This window comes from Gymnoscopelus microlampas, assembly GCF_963454915.1.
Source record: "Gymnoscopelus microlampas genome assembly, chromosome: 12".
NCBI lineage: Eukaryota > Metazoa > Chordata > Actinopteri > Myctophiformes > Myctophidae > Gymnoscopelus > Gymnoscopelus microlampas.
In genome coordinates, this window is record NC_139949.1 from 3,808,940 (window position 1) to 3,830,258 (window position 21,319).

Below are 21,319 nucleotides of genomic sequence, written 5' to 3' on the forward strand. Positions count from 1 at the left end.
TAGCCTCGGAAACCCATGCCTTTTTTTTTGTTTACATGTTGGCTGGTGGGCCTGATAGAATACAAGAACGCCTCGTCGCAAAACACGCTCGCCCCGGGTATATCCGGCGGGCTCGGTCGTCGAAAAAAATGGCGGTGAGTGTGTTTTGGGGCTGCGTTTCACGCCAATGCGAGGGTGTTTAAGGACGACAGTTCAACCGTCGTCCTAAAACACCCTCACCACGGGTCTAATCCGGCGGCCACGGTCGAGCGTTCCGTTTTCCACCCGGTTGCCGTTTTTTTATTTTTTTTTGCTGTGAGAGGGGGAAAAAGCGTGAGAAATGGCAAGTGTGGCGTGAGGCGTGAGAACAGGTTAAATTGCGAGACTCTCACTCTCAAAGGATGAGACTTGACAGCTCTGGTGTGTGTGTGCGTGTGTGCGTGCGTGCTTGCGTGAGTCGTAGTGGATTCATTGACATGTACAGATGTACATTGTGTGAATTATGCTCAGTGTAACAGCTACGTATGTACAGTGCATATTGTCATCATCATGAACATCATGTTTGTTTTCACTTTTTGTTTTGTTGTGATGCTCACGGTTGAAACTATAGGTCTCTACAGTGTGTGGATTTAAGTTAAAGCACTGAATATTAAACTTTTTTTATTTTTATTTCAAGGACCCCCTTAAACTCTGAGAGTGTACACAAGGAACCAAACGGACCCTTACGGGTCTGTTTGGTTCTATTTGGTACCATTTGGTACCATTTGTACCATTTGTACACTCTCAGAGTTGAAATAAAAATAAACACTCCAGAGTTACAGATTTGTAAGGGTCCATTTGGTTACTATTGTAACTGTCAATAATTTACTTTTATGTGAGTTCTGATATAAATCCCAGTGCCTCATTCTCACCGTGTGAATGTCAAATAAATAGCAGCAAACAGGAGAAACAAAGGACATCTTGTCCTGTATTTAAATAGATAAACCACAACCAACCAGCTGTTACACTGAAGCTCATTTAGTGTTGTATGTTTCTCTTCAGCTCGCCAGACTGAACCAACACACACCACAACAGGTAAGTCTTCACTGTGTCAGTGATTTGACAAAGGGAGGCAACACATTTTCAAAGAAGAGAGAGAGAGAGAGAGAGAGAGAGAGAGAGAGAGAGAGAGAGAGAGAGAGAGAGAGAGAGAGAGAGAGTTATATTTGTCTCATACTCATCCATGTATGAACAGTGACATATTGTAATGATATACAGCAGTCTTGATTTGTAGGGTGTGTGGATTTTTAAATGTAAACCAACTCAAATAAACTCAAATATAATGTCTCACTTGCTCCAGAGGTGGAGCCCTTCCTCATCGTAGCCACCCCCTCCAACCTGATGAAGATCAACTTAGACGGCTCCAGCTCCACAGAGCTCAAACAGGTGAAAAACATTGGACACAACAACACACCCTATGTAATCCTATACAATATTCTACACACACTGCTTTTGACATGCTGGAATGTATTCCTGTCTGAGACTAACACAATGCTGTGGTGTGACAGGACTTGAGTAATGCCTGGGCTCTGGACTTTGACTATCAGCAGCAGATGATCTACTGGGCAGAAAGGAACGGGATCAGTCGCATGCACATCAGTGGCAGTGACGTCCAGGTCAGTGTGACAATGACAACGATGAGGATGAATGACAGGGAAGGGAAACCAAATGAACAATACTTATATAATGTAAATACAGACCCATTTTCATGGGCCCTGAGTAAATATCTAGTTTTTAAGATTTTTATTTCGAACCCCCCCCCCCCCCCCCCATAAAAAAGCAACGCGTTGTGAGCTTATAAATCGGCTATTTTCACTGTAGTTTGGGTCCCGGGGAAACATAAAATGTATCCTTTGGGTCTCGAGCTAAGTAGTTTGGTAACCACTGAGTTAGTGTACAAATAAAACGCGTGCTCTTTATGAACTCTAAAATAAAAAATAAATTCAAAGAACGCAAAGATAGCAGATCTACAAGGTCACAACGTGTTGCGATGCATCGCGTTGTAAGCTCGTAGATCAGCCTTTTTTTTTTAAGAAACATTCAAAATCTTGAAAATATGTGGAAAGAAAGCTAGACACGTTTGTGGAAAAATATATACATTATAATATTAAGGAAATAAGGCAAAGCAAATGCAGAAAGAATTGTATAAAAAAATAAAACAATAAAACACGGTGATTATACTCATAGTGCATTTATGGTTCATTAACAGGTCCTTCACAACACGTTGACCTGGCCTGGCGTGGGTCTGGCTGTTGATTGGGTGGGAGGTAACCTGTACTGGTTTGACAGACACAGAGACACCATAGAGGTGTCCAAACTAAACGGTGCGGACAGAACAGTCTTGGTCAACACCGGTCTGGACCGGCCATGGTCCATGGCTGTGGATGTACGCTACGGGTAAGAGCACTGTGGTGACATCATGAACCTCACACTGAATTTATCAACCATCCTATGAAACACCATGGATACAAGAATACATAAAACGGATGACTTTGCATTAGTCTCACGAGCCAGATTGTTGCCTCCCACAATGTTTTTTGTTTGCTTTCATCATACAGTCTGGAGCACGAAAGCTCTGAAAATGATCTAATATCAAAATTATCTAAGCATATATAACTTGCTGCTTATCAGAAATGGAAATTCTAAAATAAAATGTAAAGTATTTTTGTGAACGGAAATGACAAACAGCTTCCTTTCTCTGATTTGTAGTTCCATACTCTATATAGCATTCTGAGATTGTGGAATAGTTGTCTGGCTACACAATACTAACATTGCATTGTATTCTGTTCGTCTTGCAGATCTAAGTTTAAAAAGTCACTGAAATGATTAATATAAATTGTTTACAAAATATTGTAGTACAAGAACAATTTCAATAGTAGGGGAGACCGGGGACAAAAGTAACAGGGGACAAAAGTAACTCACTCAATAATACTAATTAGAAATAAGCTAAAGGGGTGAGACTTCTTGTGCACATGCTCAGTAGGGTCCTCTCTCTGCCTATGAAAGGATAGAATGATCATTTCATCTCAGCAGAAGTTTTCAACAAAAAAAATGATTTTGAGGTGTAAACGTAAATCTTTTAGTGTACGATATTTTCCTTCTGCTGTCTTAAGATAAGATGTCAGCTAATTTAAACTTAGATGAATTGCATCTCTATGTTATTGGTCACAAATTAACGTCAGCAGCCTATGCTAGTATAGGTGTTTCTAGCTAGAATATGGGATTTTATCATGGTTGCCCCATTGGGGGCAATTGAAACACAGTGACCGGGGGTCAATTGTAACAATGTGTTTTCAATGCAAGCAGATTTTTTGTCTGGGATGACATACTTTTATGTTAGTAAATGAACACATTTCACTAAATACCACTACATTTCAAAGTAAAAATACTTTAAAATATAAAATAGACATACATTTGAAAAAACTAAATTGAAAAATAAAATAATTCTAATAAAAATACATAATAATTGTAATTATATATCTAAAACATTCATAAGTAAAATGTTAAATTATAAAAAATACATATCATTCAGTGATGTGCTTTTATTTGAGATAAAAGGTGTTAATATGACTTATTTTTACAGTGTTACAATTGCCCCCAACCACTGTTACAACTGCCCCGTCACGGGGGCAATTGTAAAATTGTATTATTAATTAGGGCACATATATGTTTCTTATAACAAAATATGAGTAGGATACTTCAAGTACTCTGTGAATTATGAAGGCAAACACAAAAAGTTTTACTTTTGTCCCTGGTCTCCCCCTATCATGTAAGTTGTGTCTCACTGAAAAGTGCTCTAAATTGACTGTGGAATACTTTCTTGTGATTGGGTGTGCTTTCTGGAGCTCCTATGAGGTAAACTCCAAACATATGATTGGCGAATTCCGAACATTGCTGGCCCACAATAACCTACCTGACTTGGCACTTTTGCTAGTTATTTCTATTTCATCTTTTGTTTTGTTTAAAAAAGAAAAGTTTTTTAGGGTTTGTTTTTGTTTTTTTATTGCAATGTGGGGCAAGACAAAAACAAAACGCTGATCACGTTGTGAGCTTGTAGATCTGTTTTTTCACTATGTAGGCTATGAATGAACATATTGGCTGTTGACAGAGACTAAAACTAAGGACATATTCTATTATGATTTTCGTTAGTTTTGTAAACACACAATACAGTTTGTTATTATCGTTTTTTTAGTTTTTGTCATTTCATTAGTTTTATTTCACTATAATAACCATGGTATGAACTCTTTATCATATTGTATGTCCACTAGTACTGTACAGTACTGTATGTGTGATTAGTTGTGAATAGTGACACAGTGTCTACCTGACAGATACTTGTACTGGTCAGACATAAGTAACAACAACCCCCACATAGAGAAGATGGGGATGGACGGCACCAACAGGACAGTCATCGTGAAGGATAAGATCTCTAAGCCCTACGGCCTGACGTTAGACTACAGCAACGATCACATCTACTGGAGCAACGAGGAGAAATACATTGAGTTTGCCAACCTGGATGGAACCAACAGACACACAGGTAACACACGCCCGACACGCAGGTAACCGACGCGAGATCCGCAGACTTTGTCACAGGAGGGGCAGGGGTCGGTGGACCTTTGGCACGTTGGTGCTTCTGTGCACGCCGCTGTACTCTCCTCACACACACGCACGCACGCGCACGCGCGCGCGCACACACACACACACACACACACACACACACACACACACACACACACACACACACACACACACACACACACACACACACACACAGGGACAGTACTTATGTACGTATTCATTTGAACTTGTGTTATAATATTCTTTATAATACTGTGTTAATTCCTTTTTTTAATAATATGACTCTTTTGGTTTTGTGCATCTATAGTTGTGAGTCAGAACAACATCAATAGAATTACTCTGTTTGAGGATCACATCTACTGGACAGACAGGGAGACCAGATCCATCTACAGAGCCAACAAGACTCAGGGAACCAACAAGATCAGACTCATCAGCAACCTGGACGATCCATCGGACATCCACATGTACCACCCCTATCGACAACCTGAGGGTCTGTACAACCGACTGTATACAACACTCTCATTATTACTCTTCATGCCGTTGTATTACTTTTATGTATTGTGTATTAGTGTATTATTGTCTTCGCCAGGCTGAAAGGCATGGCGAGAGTATGTTTTACCCCCTGTCCGTCCGTGTGTCCGTGTGTCCATCTGTCTGGGACCAGCTAATCTCCGGCACCGTTGGCTCGGTCGCTGTGAAACTGTGCACACACACTCCCTTGATACCAGAACCTCTGCCCCATCTTTTTTTTTATTTGGGCCTGTTATAGCGCCACCAGGAGGCCGATTTGTGCAAAACCCATTTTATGATATTACTCCTACAGATTTTATCCAAACATCACGGAAATCAGTACACCGTATCTCTATAGTCATGTGATCAACACGGATCTGTCCGATTTTCCATATTCCATCCTGATTGGCTAAGGTTTGCTTCCAAAGTTTGCAGGATTGGTTTGTTTTGAACAAAATGCCTCAAATCATGAACAGAGCATGCGATTTCCGTGAAATTTCACCCGCACATTCCCACTAGGCCAAGGAAGAAATGCCACTTGATTTTTTTTAAATCAGCCTCATAGTGGCTCAATAACAGGCCGATTTGCGTTTTTATCTATAACTGCACCCATCTGCGTGAAACGTTGCACGCACACTCCCTAGAGTCCAAGGAAATAACATCTGCCCTGCATTTTTCACATTTGCCTTTTATAGCGCCACCAGGAGGCCGACTAATGTAAAAACATGTTTTTTAGCATGAACGCAGTGTCCGATTGCGGTGGAACTTTGCACGCACATTCGCACTACGTTGAGGAACAAATTCCACCCTTTTAACATTGCCATTTTTATATTACTCCTACAAATAGTGTCCAAACATCATGCAAATTGATACACATTATCTCTATAGTCAAGTGATCAAGATGGTTCCGATCAATTTTTCATATTCCATCCTAATTGGCGAATTCCGAACATTGCTGGCCCACAATAACCTACCTGATCTGGCGGAGACCTGTGCTCCGAGGAGCACTTTTTCTAGTTCTGATCTGTTTTGAAAAGTGCTATAAAAGCAACCCGGCATCCCTCATCTGGCAATGTTGTTACAGGTGATTCTTGGGCACTGTCTGAAAAGCTCTGTTGTAACAGTAGTTGTGTGTTCTCATATTCCTTACATGTGTGCATGTTTTCTCCACCCTGCAGTGTCTGGTCATCCATGTCAGACCAACAATGGAGGCTGCAGTAACCTGTGTCTGCTCTCACCTGGAGGAGGCTACAAGTGTTCCTGTCCCACATACTTCTACTTGTCAGCTGACAACAAGCAGTGCGTGTCCAACTGCACTGCCACCCAGGTGATTCACCTCAGATTCACTTGTGTTACTCTGTATGACTTTATGGGCTCTATTAAGGACGTCTTAGGTACCACCAGGTCTTATTCCTTAATTTAAAACGTGGAGGCGTGACCAATGCCATTTTGCTATTATGGGTGTGGTAATCTGCACACTGCACCAAGGTGCTATGCGGTAAAACTGCCCTGAACTAGTCATGGGAGTGTTTGGGCGTTATTTTAATAAATCCAATCAGAGAACCGGCTGCCATTCCCTTTAAGATCAGCCAAGACGCAGTGCTATTATCCGTGTGTTAAGCGGTGAGAGCAAAAAAGAAAGAAACCTCACATTGAAAGGAGACATGTCCAACAGCAGACATGGCCGTCATAACCACTGTAGCCTCTGTCTAATTATGTGACTGTTTCCAATGTCCAAAACACATTGATATATCTTGACAAACCAATATCATTATATTAATAATAATAATATTCACATTCTCAGTTGCCTAAGCATCTCCCCCCTCTATCTCAGCGCAACAGGTGGACACATCTAGCCTGGCTCCACCCCCTGAATCGTTTGCCTCGCATTCAGGGTCTGGTGACGCTGTCGAAGGCAGGTGTTTCTCGGTTGAAAATTTGTACGACGAATCGGGATCGGGATAATCCAGTATGAACCAATCGCGTTGGTTCATAGTGGAGACCCACTTTGGCCACGCCCCCATCTCAGAAATCGGCTGTATTGAGAGGGCTTTCAGATTGAATAATGGAGTGAAACGAAATGAAAATTCAGGCTGAGTGTCAGGCTAGGACACATCGGTATGTTTCACACATTTGCTCAATTCTGCTACTGCTGCCCAAAATATCCAACCAGTGGCATCATTTTCCTAAGGTTATTTCTGCAAGACTCATTGACGAGAAGTGCACCATAACCGGAACGCTGGCCCCAAAACACCCCTTTTTTCCCCGCGGACCGAGGCTGCCGGATGAGTGTTCTTCTATTCCATTTCGGAAAGGAGAGTGTCGCATGAGAGAACGTTTTTAAGTCACGCATAATAGGGCATTCTAAAACCACCCGCAAGAGCGCACAGGCTGCAATGGATTCGTGGAGACGGCCAGGACGCACAGCGCGCACCTCTCTCTGTTAGGCTATTATTGTCAACAAATCTCTGTGATTCTAATTTTACTATAATCAGCAGAAGGGAGGGTGTCAATTCCTTGTGTCAACTGTATTCATATAAGATGATCGTCTATTTAAAGAAGACAATTTGTGCATCGCACAATGCAATGCTCCAATTTACACACGTCAGTTTTATTTATCGATTATGCAGGAAATAATGAACTGATTTCAACAATATAAAATTCTCTCTAATCAGTAACATGTAGGTGGTAGGAAAACGAGCCCAAAAGAAGCGACTATAATAGGCCACATGAGCACTTCAAACCTATGTCGTCCATTAAACAATGTGCATATTTATATGTGTTGGCTATTTGAAAATAGACGATCTACAAGCTCACAACCGTTCTACCATTATTTACAAGCAACTTCAGAAAAACAAGCCCAATGTGGCTTATAATAATCTGACCAGGCAACAGCGCAGTCTTCTCTTAAAGGTAATGGCATCTGGCACGGTGATTGCTTTTATCATTGTAACACCCAAACCACACCTATGCATAATGTGACGGGTAGCGCAGGTGTTTAGCGATTAAGGGAGGTGTCCCAGAATAGCAACGTTTGCGGGGGAACGGCCCTTGCCTAGTCCTAAATCCGCTATTAGTGGCTTTAGCAACTTGAACCTGGAATAGGGCCATACGTCTCAAGTCTGCTTTTGATACATTACTGATTATAAACATAACCATCTGTCTCCCCCTTCAGTTTGTTTGTCAGAACAACAAGTGCATTCCATTGTCATGGAAATGTGACACAGTAGATGACTGTGGGGACCGGTCAGATGAACCTGCAGATTGCTGTGAGTAGAGGCTGAAAAATCACCTAAATGTTCATGCCTTATTATTACAATTATTATTTATGTGTACTCCTATATCCTTTGACAGGTTCTGACCTGTATAAAGTTGTATCTACACACGCACGCACGCACGCACGCACGCACGCACACACGCACACACGCGCGCGCACACACACACACACACACACACACACACACACACACACACACACACACACACACACACACACACACACACACACACACACACACACACACACACACACACACACACATAAACTACTTGTTTATTTTATGTTTTTGCATATTATTGTATATTATAGGCTTCCTTGGGTTATCCTTTTAGCATCCTTTTGTATGAATCTGTACCTCTGTGCTTTTTTGCAAACTGTTAATAAAGTATTCAATCAATCAATCAATCAATCAATCAATCAATCAATCAAAACTTGTAGCTTCAGTCAACAACCTACATAGTCTGCTTCATTGTTATGACAAACTGATGAGATAAGCACAAAGGACATTTAAAAAAAACGCATGTAAAGATTGGCATAGTTGGGAGCCATGGTGCAGCCCATAGCTGTGCCTTTGGTTTGAAGGTAATATTCATTCATACATTTGAAGTAGTTAGAAGTGAGCACTAATTCAGTGAGTTCACTCAAACAAGTAGTACTGGGTTTATCTGAGGGATCCCTTTGGCCCCAAAAAATAATTAACTGCCTATATAAATAAATAGCAGCAAACAGGAAAAACAAAGGAAGTCTTGACCTGTATTTCAACAGATAACCACAACCAACCATCTGTTACACTGAAGCTCATTTAGTTTGTTTTGTTTCTCTTCAGCTCTCCAAGCTGAACCAACAGACAACACAACAGGTACGTCTGTCTGTCTGTTTGTCTGTCTGTCTGTCTGTCTGTCTGTCTGTCTGTCTGTCTGTCTGTCTGTCTGTCTGTCTGTGTTCAAAATGTGGGATGACATTAAATCACAGCACCCATTAACACTCACTAACACTGCTCATATTTGAACCAGTGAAATGTGGTGATATTTTGTATTTAAAGTGAATAAAAAGGTTAGTCAGTAAATAAAGCAGCTTCACTGCGTCAGTGGTTTGACAAAGGGAGGCAACACATCACAACATTTTCAAAGATGGAGATTAATAACTGATTTAAAATGTTAGAGAGAGAGAGAGAGAGAGAGAGAGAGAGAGAGAGAGAGAGAGAGAGAGAGAGAGAGAGAGAGAGAGAGAGAGATTGATGCAGATAGAAAGACAGACAAACAGACAGACAGACAGACACGCCTACTATAGTATTCACATACTTATACATGTATGAACAGTGAAGTATTGGGTAACAAACACTTTACTTAAAGGTCGGTCTATAATACATTACAATCACATTAATAAGGCATTATAACACTCGTTATAAATGTTTATATTTATATATGACAACGTATAACAATGTTCATAAAGTATTATAAGTGCTGTAATACTGAATTATAAGCTCCGTTGAACAGCACATTATAACTACCTTAACTTAGTTAGTTATGAAGTGTGTTTGTTATAAGTTGTTATTCATGATGATAAACATTTATAACAAGCATTATGAAGCCTTATGAGTGCATTATTACGCATTATAAATGTATTATAATGCATTATAGACCCAACCTAGTCTCTGTGGGTGGCCTCCTGGCCAGGCTCCTCCTTCGTCTCACCACGAAAAACATATAAGTGTTAAAATGCCTTATAAGTGCATTGCAATGCATTATAAATTAGTTTCTAACACATTATAGACCCGACCTTCATATAAAGTCTTAACAAATAGGGTAATGAGATAGTCTTGCTTTGCAGGGTGTGTGGGTTTTTAAATGTTAACCAACTCAAATGTAATGTCTCCCTTTCTCCAGAGGTGGAGCCCTTCCTCATCGTAGTCACTGAGTACAACCTGATGAAGATCAACATGGACGGCTCCAGCTCCACAGAGCTCAAACAGGTGAAAACCATTGGACATAACGCATCCTATGTAATGGTGGAAATGCAAAGTGGTGGAAAGTAACTAAGTACATTTACTCAAGTAATGTCCTTAAGTACAATTTTGATGATTTCTTACTTTACTAATATTATTAACAATTTTCAATATTTTTACTTCTACACCACTACATTACAATGGCAAATATTGTACTTATAACTCCACTACAACTATTTGAAAACTTGAATTACTATGTACTTTACAATTTACTATATTACAAAACATATAGATTGTAGATCGGCCATTATGGTAAAGTTTGACAAAACAATAAGGGTACTTTTACTTTCAGGAAGTATATTTTGATGCCAGTACTTTTTTGCTTTTACTCGAGTCATTTTTGTATTTCTACATTAAGCTACTTTTAGTTAAGTAAAACAAATCTAAGCTCCACCACTGATAATCCTACACTATATTCTACACACACTGCTTTTAGCATGCTGGAATGTCTGAGACTAACACAATTGCTGTGGTGACAGGACTTGACGGTGTGGAGTCTGGACTTTGACTATCAGCAGCAGATGATCTACTGGTTAGAACTGAACCCCTACAGGATCAGCCGCATGCACATCAGTGGCAGTGACGTCCAGGTGTGTGACAATGACAAATACTTATATTTGTAATTTAAATACTTTGTGATATCATTGTTAAATATCAATGTCACTTAATGCAGTGTTTCCCGCAAGTAAATACCCATTGTGACCCATTTTCATGGGTCACAAGTAAATATCCCCTTTTCGGTTTCCTACTTTTTCTTTTTTAATTAATATGATTTAGAACAAAGTATTTAAACATTTTTCAAAATAACTTCATACATGAAAAAAAAACGAAATTCCTTGGAAAACATAAATAATAAAAAATATGAATGATAAAGAGTGGTGAAAATAGCAGAGTACTCGTTGTGAGCTTATAGATCTGCTCTTTTCTCTAGTTTGGGTCCTGGGGAGACATCACATATCTCTTGTGGGTCTCCAGCTAAAAAGTTTGGGAACCACTGAGTTAGTGTACAAAACACATGCTATTTATGCATTAAACATAAAAAAATAAAAAAACATAACAATAAGTGTCGCAATGTGACGCAATGTGAACTTGTAGATCTGCTGTTTTTTAAAAGAAACATTCCAAATTCAAAAATATTTTACTCTCCTATCTCCTAAGGCATACTAATGTTGAAAGAATTGTATAAAAAATACAACTATAAAACATTGTGATTATATTCATAGTGCATGTATGGTTCATTGACAGGTCCTTCAGAACACGTTGACCAAGCCAGAGAGTCTGGCTGTTGATTGGGTAGGAGGTAACCTGTACTGGTGTGACAGTGACACCATAGAGGTGTCCAAACTAAACGGGTCGTACAGAACAGTCCTGGTCAACACCGGTCTGGACCGGCCACGCTCCATGGCTGTGGATGTACGCTACGGGTAAGAGCACTGTGGTGACATCATGAACTTCACACTGAATTCATCAACCATCCTATGAAACACCAAGAAGATACAAACTGATGACATTGCATTATATTCTGTTCCTCTTCCAGATCTAAGTTTAAAAAGTCACTAAAACAATCATATACATAGCTTAAACCCTATGAGGACAATTTTAATAGTATCATGCAAGTTGTGACTTAGGGCGGCTTCACATTGGGTGCGTTTGAAGCGAAGCGTTCCCCTTCCGTTCCCGAGTGCGCTTGGTTGGCCAGCATTCACACTGGCCAAGACTCGAGACCATTTCATTTAACAGTAATGGTAAATAGGTGCCTCATGGGGGCGCTGTGGACTATGACGCTTTGGGAGAGCGAATGTCATTCACAGAAGAAAAGTCATTCTAGAGTGAATAATAAAGTTTGACTGTGTTCCTGACGTTGTCTTGAGTTATAATAACAATAGATCAACAATACACAACCAAAGCAGTGTGTGCACTGGTCTTTGAAACCTCGAAATGCACTGTCGTCTGTTAATATGATATTGGCGTCACGGACGCATCCTTTGTAATTTAGCAGTGACGTCACGTCACTGACTAATCCTTGGTGTAATTATCCTTACAAATACGTTCGCCACACATGTGTTTTTTGTTTATTATTTTTCACGGCTCGCGCTACTCAAACACTAGCGGGATTATTATTTCTTGTCAACATTCAAGTATAACTATGAGAAGGTATAACCCAGCTAAAATAATGCGTCATTATAAAAATATATAAATGATATATGATTAACAGTCCACTTCCTTCTCTTGGTACGGATGGATTCACACTGCCGCGTTCCGTTCCCGACTCCGCAGCAATCGGACCCGAAACTACCTCCCGAGGTGGTTTCGGGTACGGAACGGTGATGCGTTACGGGGAACGGTTCGCTACGTTCACACTAGCGCGACACCTGCCAAGCGGCCTGGAGTGCGCACCCGGGACCATAGTGTGAAACCGCTGTTACTGAAAAGTGTACTACATTGAGTGTGGAATACTTCCTTGTGATTGGCTGTGCTTTCTGGTGCTCCTATGAGGTAAACTCCAAACATCTGAAACCTAAGTAGACTAGGGTGACTACCCGTCACACATCTCGCGGGACAGTCCCAAATATTTGACATTTGTCCCGAACAATGTCCCACAAGTGAACATTGATAAATTAATGTTTTTATTTTAAGGAGTCTCCTTGTCTCTCCAGCTCTTTATAAAACAGAAAATGCAATTTCGTTTCAGTTTCAGTTTCATTTCCAATTTTATCCAATCAGGATTCACTTCCAATTTCACTTGTTTAATCTATATTTAGATTAAACAAGTGAAATTGGAAGTGATGACACTAAGAAATGAGCAGGCAAAATTAGAACTGGAACACTATAAAAATGAAGCTTAAAAATGGATACTTTCTCCTGATTGGCTGAGATTTCGACACCTACCGGAAAATGTATTTTCTGTATATTAAAGAGCTGTAGAGACGGGGAGACTCCTGTTACTGAACAAACACTCTATAGCAATGATTACTATCCGAATGTAGAATGCTTTAACCTTTTTAACAAAATACTTTTTGTTTTAACCAAAATATATCACTTACCCTACCTTTAATGCCTCAGCCTCACTCTAAATACCCTCTTTAAAGAGAGATATACAGAGACATCTGTGTCATACATCAATGCGCAGGTTTCGCGACGTGTGCAGAAGGAATACAAATACGCTCACCTCGGGTAGAATCCAACGATCTCGGAACGGTCGCCACCAGATTTTCCTAAACCTAACCTCAGTAAGATAACAGATCCCATCACAACAAAGAGGACACTTGCTCAAGCCAAACGCAACCACACCAGAATAAATGATAGAGTAATGCTTTGTCTTAAACATCACGGTCACAAGCACTGCCTTAATCGATGCCCCCCCCCCCCCAACCCCGCATTGTCCCGCAGGGGGCTCTGCTGTCCTTCAAATGGACTATTTTGAGGTGGTCACCCTAAATTATAAACCTCTGGCTTTTGAAAATACTCAGTTTTGTTTTCTCAGGTTTGTTTTCATTAGTTTTAGTTCTTATTTTTCTATTTTAACTATTCATGAATAAAGATATTGGCTATTGGCTAATTTGACAAAGACTAAAGACATCTTCTTTATGATTTTAGTTAGTTTAGTAAAAACACAATACAGTTTCTGTTATTTATTGTCTTTTTGTAAAACCTTGGGCTAGGCTTCAAGCATTGCTCCGTTGTGATATTCGCATTATGCTGTCACTTCTGCCCCTTTTCGCAGTTCTGGCTTAACCATGCTTTTTACGAAACTCGGCCATATGGTAGTGTGTCATGAAAAACTATCAAGAAATAAATCTCACACTCATTCGTCAAAGGGTGGCGCTATAGAACTCAATTGAAAATGCCAACTTTTAACAGGTACAACTCATGCCCTGTTTGACCTACAGCCACTTTGATACACACATGCGTCTCCTCATGCCTAACAAATTTCGTGGTCTGACTTTTGACCTCTGACTTTTAGATCTCCCACCACTTTGAATTATATGAAAAACATTCATTGGCTCTTAAAAGCTTAATTTTTTCACTTATGGAAAATCCGCCGCCAACATGTTGTCGGCATAGGTCCAAAGTTCATGTGTAAAATGTGTTGTGCATCCTAGGAGGAGAGGAGAGAGGTTTTAACTATTGCAGTTTTATGACAATTATTCATCTGCCCCTAACACACTAATACATGCAGACTCACATTTGTTTGAAACTTTGCAGTAATGTAGGGGGTCCTTCCAAATATCACTGAAACCAATCTTACTCCAATTGGCCAAATGGGGGTGCTATAGCAATCTTTTGAAAATGCAAACTCTAAACAAGCATACGTCATGCCTCGTTTGGCCGACATTCGTGAAACTTGCTTACACATGTGCCTTGACTCATAAGGAAAACATCTATGACTTTGACCAGTAATCTCCGCCCTTAGATTGTCCGCAATTTTGAGCAATTTGAAAAACACTTAAACCTAGGATTTTTCAGCTATTTGCGTGAAACTGTGTCATCTGTGTGAGCTCCTTTTTCACATTTTCAGGTCTGTTGGTGCAATGGCTTCTCGCTAAAGCATCTGCCTCACAACTGCAAGGTTGCCAGTTCAAGCCTCACTTAATACAGACTTCATTTAAATTGCATTGCACACAACATGATTGTATCAATTAATACATGTGCAATTGTTAAAGATAACATGGAATGTTTAATGAGAGTATGTTTTTTCAATGTACGACATACTTCATTGTGAAAATACTAGTTTCGGTTCCGAGGAGACATACAATTTCTCTATTGGTAGATAGTTAGGGAACAAGTGATCTAGAGTAGTTAACAAAACAGAGGCTTGGTTCATCAGGGACGGAAAGACATATATATATATATATATATATATATATATATATATATATATATATATATATATATATATATATGCATATTACTTAATATCATTACTTCTTTTTTTCTCTCTGCATTCCCTGGCCCCGCTTATCGCTGCTTGCAGCTATATTTTTTATTTGTATTTCAGTTATAATTGTCCTTATTCTGTTAGTTATAGTTAAGTATAACAACCCTGGTATGAACTCTTCATCATATTGTATGTCCACTAGTGTACAGTATGGTATATGTGATTAGTTGTGAATAGTGACCCTGACACAGTGTCTCCCTGACAGATACTTTTACTGGTCAGACATAAGTGACAACAACCCCCACATAGAGAGGATGGGGATGGACGGCACCAACAGGACAGTCATCGTGAAGGATAAGATCTCCATGCCCTACGGCCTGACATTAGACTACATCAACGATCACATCTACTGGACCAACGAGGAGAAATACATTGAGTTTGCCAACCTGGATGGAACCAACAGACACACAGGTCGCGGGCACGCACGCACTTACGCACGCAAAGATTATTGGCTACTCTAAATAAAATATAAAATAATAAAAATAAAGCAGTGATAACATGTATTACTTTTACATACTTTATAGCTGCATGTTAACTCTTGTCATAACATACTTTATAATACTTTGTTCATTAATTTTATAATATTGTGACTCTCTTTTGTGCATCTGTAGTTGTGAGTCTGGACAACATCAATACTATTACCCTGTTTGAGGATCACATCTACTGGACAGACTGGAGGACCAGCTCCATCTACAGAGCCAACAAGACTCAGGGAACCAACCAGACCAGACTCATCAGCAACCTGGACTATCCATCTGACATCCACATGTACCACCCCTATCGACAACCTGAGGGTCTGTACAACCTACTGTATACAACCCCCCCCCCCACCCACACACACACACACACACACACACACACACACACACACACACACACACACACACACACACACACACACACACACACACACGTGAGAAGCAGCACATGGACAACCTCAAAACGTTTTTTTCACAAGAATACTGGTGTGTATTAAGAATTAGCCTTGTCCTTTGGAAGGTCTTGAGCACAAAAAGCACCAGTTGTAGCACATATAATATAGGTGTGTGTTCTCATAGTCATTACATATGTGCATGTTTTCTCCACCCTGCAGTGTCAGGTCATCCATGTCAGACCAACAATGGAGGCTGCAGTAACCTGTGTCTGCTCTCACCTGGAGGGGGCTACAAGTGTTTCTGTCCCACAGACTACTACTTGACAGCTGACAACAAGCAGTGTATGTTCAACTGCTCTGCATGCGTGGTCTAAGCCTTTGTCATCAAAATCAAATACTTGTTCACCTTAACGGAAACCACAACTCTCGAAACTAACTACGGTACCTTGACAAACAGAAAACGAGTTTAGCTCGTCCATTGCGGAGCAATTTGAAAAACCCTGACAAAAACATGCATTCATATCGTCCACCGTCCAACCATGCTCAGGTTTACTGGTTTGAATGTGAACCCCAACAAATGAGTGGGGCAGTGTGAATTAACCCATTAAGACCTGGAACTGTGTCATTTTTAGATTTGAGCTAAAAAAGCATTATTTTACACTTTGTGCTATTCAAAAATAGCAGATCTACAAGCTGCTACGAGCTTGTAGATCTGCTATTTTTGAAAAATCGAAATGAAAAAGATTGAGAACCACTGATACAGAAACATACGTTTTTCAGAAAACGGTTGGGATTTAGGAGACTTAGGAGTAGAATCGGCTTCAGGTCTCAATGGGTTAACACAGGATTGACCGGCAGGATATCAATGGTGCAGGTGTTAGGTTCGTCCCCTCCCTGGACACTTTCAAATACCGACTAAAAACACACCTCTTCTCCCTAGCTTTTGATCCACCCTAGATTTTTCTCCATCCAGCCTGCACCCCCTATGCACCCCCCGATCCCCCATGCTCTTATCTTGTGGTCTGTCATTGTTTTAACTTTTTTGCTGTTTTTGAAATGATTTTCTAATGATGTTTTTTGTAATGCTGTTTTTATCATGCTGTGGGCCTACAGCACTTTGGTCAACCTGGTTGTTTTTTAAACTTGCTTTTTAAATAAAATTGATTTGACTTGACTTGACTGACCTGTTTTGCCTACAAAGGAGGATCAGCTCATTCCCATGTCCACAGACTCTGTGAAGAGGCACCTGTATGAAACATGAAACATTGTGAAGTTCTGGATGAGTTGTCAGGCACAATTCCCAGAGCTTGCAGTAAAAGCAAAATGTATTTGACCTTTTGTAACTACGTATCTCTGTGACAGTAGTATTTTCATGCTGGCATACCTGAAAAAGATGTACAGGTTAAGGTTCGAGCCAGAAAATGACATGAGACATGAGACTCCACTATAGCCAAGAAGAGACAAACATGGACCACCCGTGATCATGTCATGGACCACTAGTGGTCCATGGACCACTAGTTGAGAAACAGTTCACTCAATGAGCTGGTGACCCAAGATAACATGTCAATGTTGTTGACAGCAGTTACTGGAACTTCCACAGAAAAGGGAACTGGAATCTCAAGAAGTGGAAGCGTGGCCTGCAGGTCATCATTATTAGGAAATGTGCCCATATAATAGCATGTGTCTGCTAACTCATCAGTTAACATGAGTTTAATATAGAAGGCTGGATGAAAACACCCATATAATAGCATGTGTCTGCTAACTCATCAGTTAACATGAGTTTAATATAGAAGGCTGGATGAAAACACCCATATAATAGCATGTGTCTGCTAACTCATCAGTTAACATGAGTTTAATATAGAAGGCTGGATGAAAACACTCAAACACACAAAAGAAAAACCGCTTTGCTCACTAGAATTATGTTTCAGTTAAATAATGACTGTTAATTAAGGGCTTGATTAAATGTGTTGCGCGTAGTATCGTGCAATGAATTATATCAAGCCCTTAACAGTCATTATTTAAGAACATGTGCCTATGGACAAGTGGTTGAGAGACAGTGTTATAAAGGGTTATGAGTATTTTAGTGAGTTATAAGTTGATCATAATATATTATAGACCTGGGATGCATAGTGTTAGTGTTACCAAAAACACAAATCTTAGGCCATATCCCCTCCCAACACAACAGTGGTCCCCAGGTTGAGTCTTAGTCAGGGTGGTGGTCCCTGGTTCACAATCAGTTGAAAACCCTTGCTCTAGCTGACTCTAATCAAACAGTTTATTAATCTCATCTGTGCGTGTTTATTTTAAACCATTTAGACCTGAGGCTGATTCTAAAAAGGCCTTCTAAATCCTGACCTAAGTTTTCTGAAAAACTTCAACAAACAACAACAAATATATAGCAACAACAAATGTATGTTGCTATATAGCTACTGTACATAGCAACAGGAACCCCAAAAGGGTTTCCCGTCCTGAAAGGTATAGTTACAAATAGGGGTTCCCGCCCAAAATGGGTTAAAGTGGTTTTGCACCCTGAATGAGCACACACACACACCCATTAATGTCTGTAAACAATAATCCTGTCTATACTACATATCCTCACCACAGAGAGTGAAAAACCGAGAAGGTAGAACACAGTAAAAATCTATGGGTTACTTGCGTAACCCCGGTTTTGTAAATTGCGAACGAGTTGTTCACATATGGGAAACAGCGCCCTCTGGCGATGATACAGAAGCTTCACATTCACTCCCTCGGTCTAATCCCTATTGGTCCGGTGGGCCATCAATCGCTTTCCGGAAGTCCCTCCCTAGAGGTTATAAAAGGACCCGGAGAGTGGATGTAGTTCTCTTACACACCAGCTTCCTTCTGCCAAGCAAAAAGAAGGGTGTTTTTGTGAACACCCTTCGCAATTTACGAAACCGTGTAACCCATAGTGTTAACCCATTGTGTAACCCATAGTTGTGTTTCATTGCTCTCTTTGTTGTTCACATATGGGAGATATAACCCCCCGGAATGTATCTTCAAAGTCGAGATGCCCTCCCGGGGCGTGGCCCTCGGCACCCAGGCGACCTCAGACCCCCCAGGTCTAAGGCAAGGATCATGAAATATAGTGGGGCCCTGACAGACCATAGTCTGCCTTAAGAACTAAAGGACAGGCATAGCCTGTCCATATGGAGGGCCCTAACAGAGCAAAGTCCGCCTTACTGATCTAAGGCCCAGACGTCGGCCTATGACATACTAAGGCACAAGGGCATGAACAGATCCTATGTCCGTTCCATGCACCTACCCACTTTCAGGTGGAAGCCGCACCCAGGACTGCAAGCACCATGGAAGACGCCGTCACGTCCAGGCTAGAGAAAACAGCGAAAGTCGAGGGAGACGACTAGCTTGCTGCAATGCAGATGTCCTGAAAAACACACCTCTGCAGGGCCCAGGACGTCGACACACACCTAGTAGGCACGAGGGCATGAACAGACCCTACATCCGTTCCATGCATCTACCCACCATCAGGTGAAGCCACGCCCCGGACTGCGTGCGCCATTGAGGACGCCGCCACATCCAGGCTATAGAGAGCAGCGAGAGTCGAGGGAGACGACTAGCTTGCTGCAATGCAGATGTCCTGAAAAACACACCTCTGCAGGGCCCAGGACGTCGACACACCCCTAGTAGAGCACAAATAAGCTTTGAGCTTCAGCCTATGCCTTTTTGATCAATCAACATGAACTATTGGATTATAGTGTGGTACGTTTGGTGTAATTGTTGATGATTGTTGATTGTTGATTGTTGATTGAACTAAACTGATTGAACTAAACTGATTGAACTAAACTAGAAAAAAATAAACTAGAGTGCGCACTCAGGCCTTCAGGCACTGGGGCTCCGCTACTAGTGTACGCCAGGCGAATAGCATCCACAATCCACCGGGAAAGTGTTGACTTTGCCACCGCCTTCCCCGTGACCCAGGCCCCAAAGAAACGAACAACTGGCTGGGTCGGTTCTGGGCCGCAGTCATCCGAACATACACCCGCAAGGCTCTCACTGGACAGAGACAGTGCAGTCTCCGATCCTCCTCCGAGCAAACGGAGGCGGGTGAAAAGCCACCAGCTCAGTAGGCTGAACCACCGCTAGGTGGTTCATGGGGACAAACGCCGGGTTGGGTTTGAAGACAACCCTACTGTCACCTCCAGTAGGGTACTGTAGACACCTCACTGGTAGCCACCACTGCAGGTGGAAGTCCAGTCGCAGTCAAGTTTTCCCTCTCACGGGCCATACCCACAGTTCTAAGTCTGCGGGTCTAGGGTGAAAGGTTTCGCCCCCCCGCCTGCTGTAGCAGAACCCTGCGTAGCGGGAGGGGCCAAGGTTGTTCGTAGAGGAGGGGAGCTATCTCCAACCTCCAAGAGCCCCCTGCCGGAGCTACCAGCAACACCGTCAGGCCTTGGAGTCTGATCCGTTCCGGAGTGGGGTGGATCAGTTCCAGCGGAGGGAACACATAAAGCAATCCCAGGGAGGTCAGGTGCGACACCACCAGTCTGGTGTGATGACATGCTTCCTGACGCGAGTCCGCACACAGCAACTAATCGTTCTATGTATGTTGTGCAACTGTGTGCGTCTGATCCCACTGACATGACTGCACAGTCGCGGGAGGAAAAACAGCCCACCTGTCATGAACGAAAACGTGGACCAGTTTCCACGCCAAGACCTAGTTCTTGTGAATGAATCGATCATGACCGACACGTCACTACTGACCACTTGCGTGTGACAACAGTACCGTGTTAGACATGGGTGGTGTTGTGGAAAAGTGCAGTTTGTACCCCCTTGCTATTGTACAAATCACCCCGGGGTTCGCACTGCATTCTCTCCAACGCTCGAGCAATGGGTTGGGAGGGGTTATTTTTGTTGTCGAGGATACGTGCGTCGCCATCTTAGCTGTGCTCGTTGGCCCGGCAACAGTGCTTGTTGTTACTTTCGGGCCCATGAACGTCGCCATTTTGGTTGCAATGGCCACGCCCATAGACGCCGCCATTTTGATTGGTGACACGCGTTTGCCAGTGGAGGTCGCCATTTTGGCTGTCTCCAACGTTACACATCTAGACAACCCAGACTTACCACACTTGATTCTAACGG

General features: G+C 41.6%; 1 protein-coding gene across 1 annotated transcript in view; it reads left to right on the top strand.

Moving 5' to 3' along the window:
• The window catches only part of LOC311056702 (low-density lipoprotein receptor-related protein 4-like), an 18,975-nt gene extending 1,600 nt beyond the window's left edge, over positions 1–17,375 (top strand). Inside the window, exons 3-17 of the mRNA XM_084073509.1 lie at positions 1,021–1,053; positions 1,319–1,404; positions 1,527–1,634; positions 2,228–2,415; positions 4,347–4,552; positions 4,901–5,083; positions 6,282–6,430; positions 8,279–8,372; positions 9,210–9,242; positions 10,270–10,355; positions 10,868–10,978; positions 11,634–11,812; positions 15,533–15,738; positions 15,939–16,121; positions 16,421–17,375. Of these exons, the coding sequence (XP_083929635.1) occupies positions 1,021–1,053; positions 1,319–1,404; positions 1,527–1,634; positions 2,228–2,415; positions 4,347–4,552; positions 4,901–5,083; positions 6,282–6,430; positions 8,279–8,372; positions 9,210–9,242; positions 10,270–10,355; positions 10,868–10,978; positions 11,634–11,812; positions 15,533–15,738; positions 15,939–16,121; positions 16,421–16,575 (2,000 nt within the window). The 3' untranslated portion in view covers positions 16,576–17,375. The remainder of the gene's footprint in view (positions 1–1,020; positions 1,054–1,318; positions 1,405–1,526; positions 1,635–2,227; positions 2,416–4,346; positions 4,553–4,900; positions 5,084–6,281; positions 6,431–8,278; positions 8,373–9,209; positions 9,243–10,269; positions 10,356–10,867; positions 10,979–11,633; positions 11,813–15,532; positions 15,739–15,938; positions 16,122–16,420) is intronic.
• Positions 17,376–21,319: the final 3,944 nt, after the last annotated feature.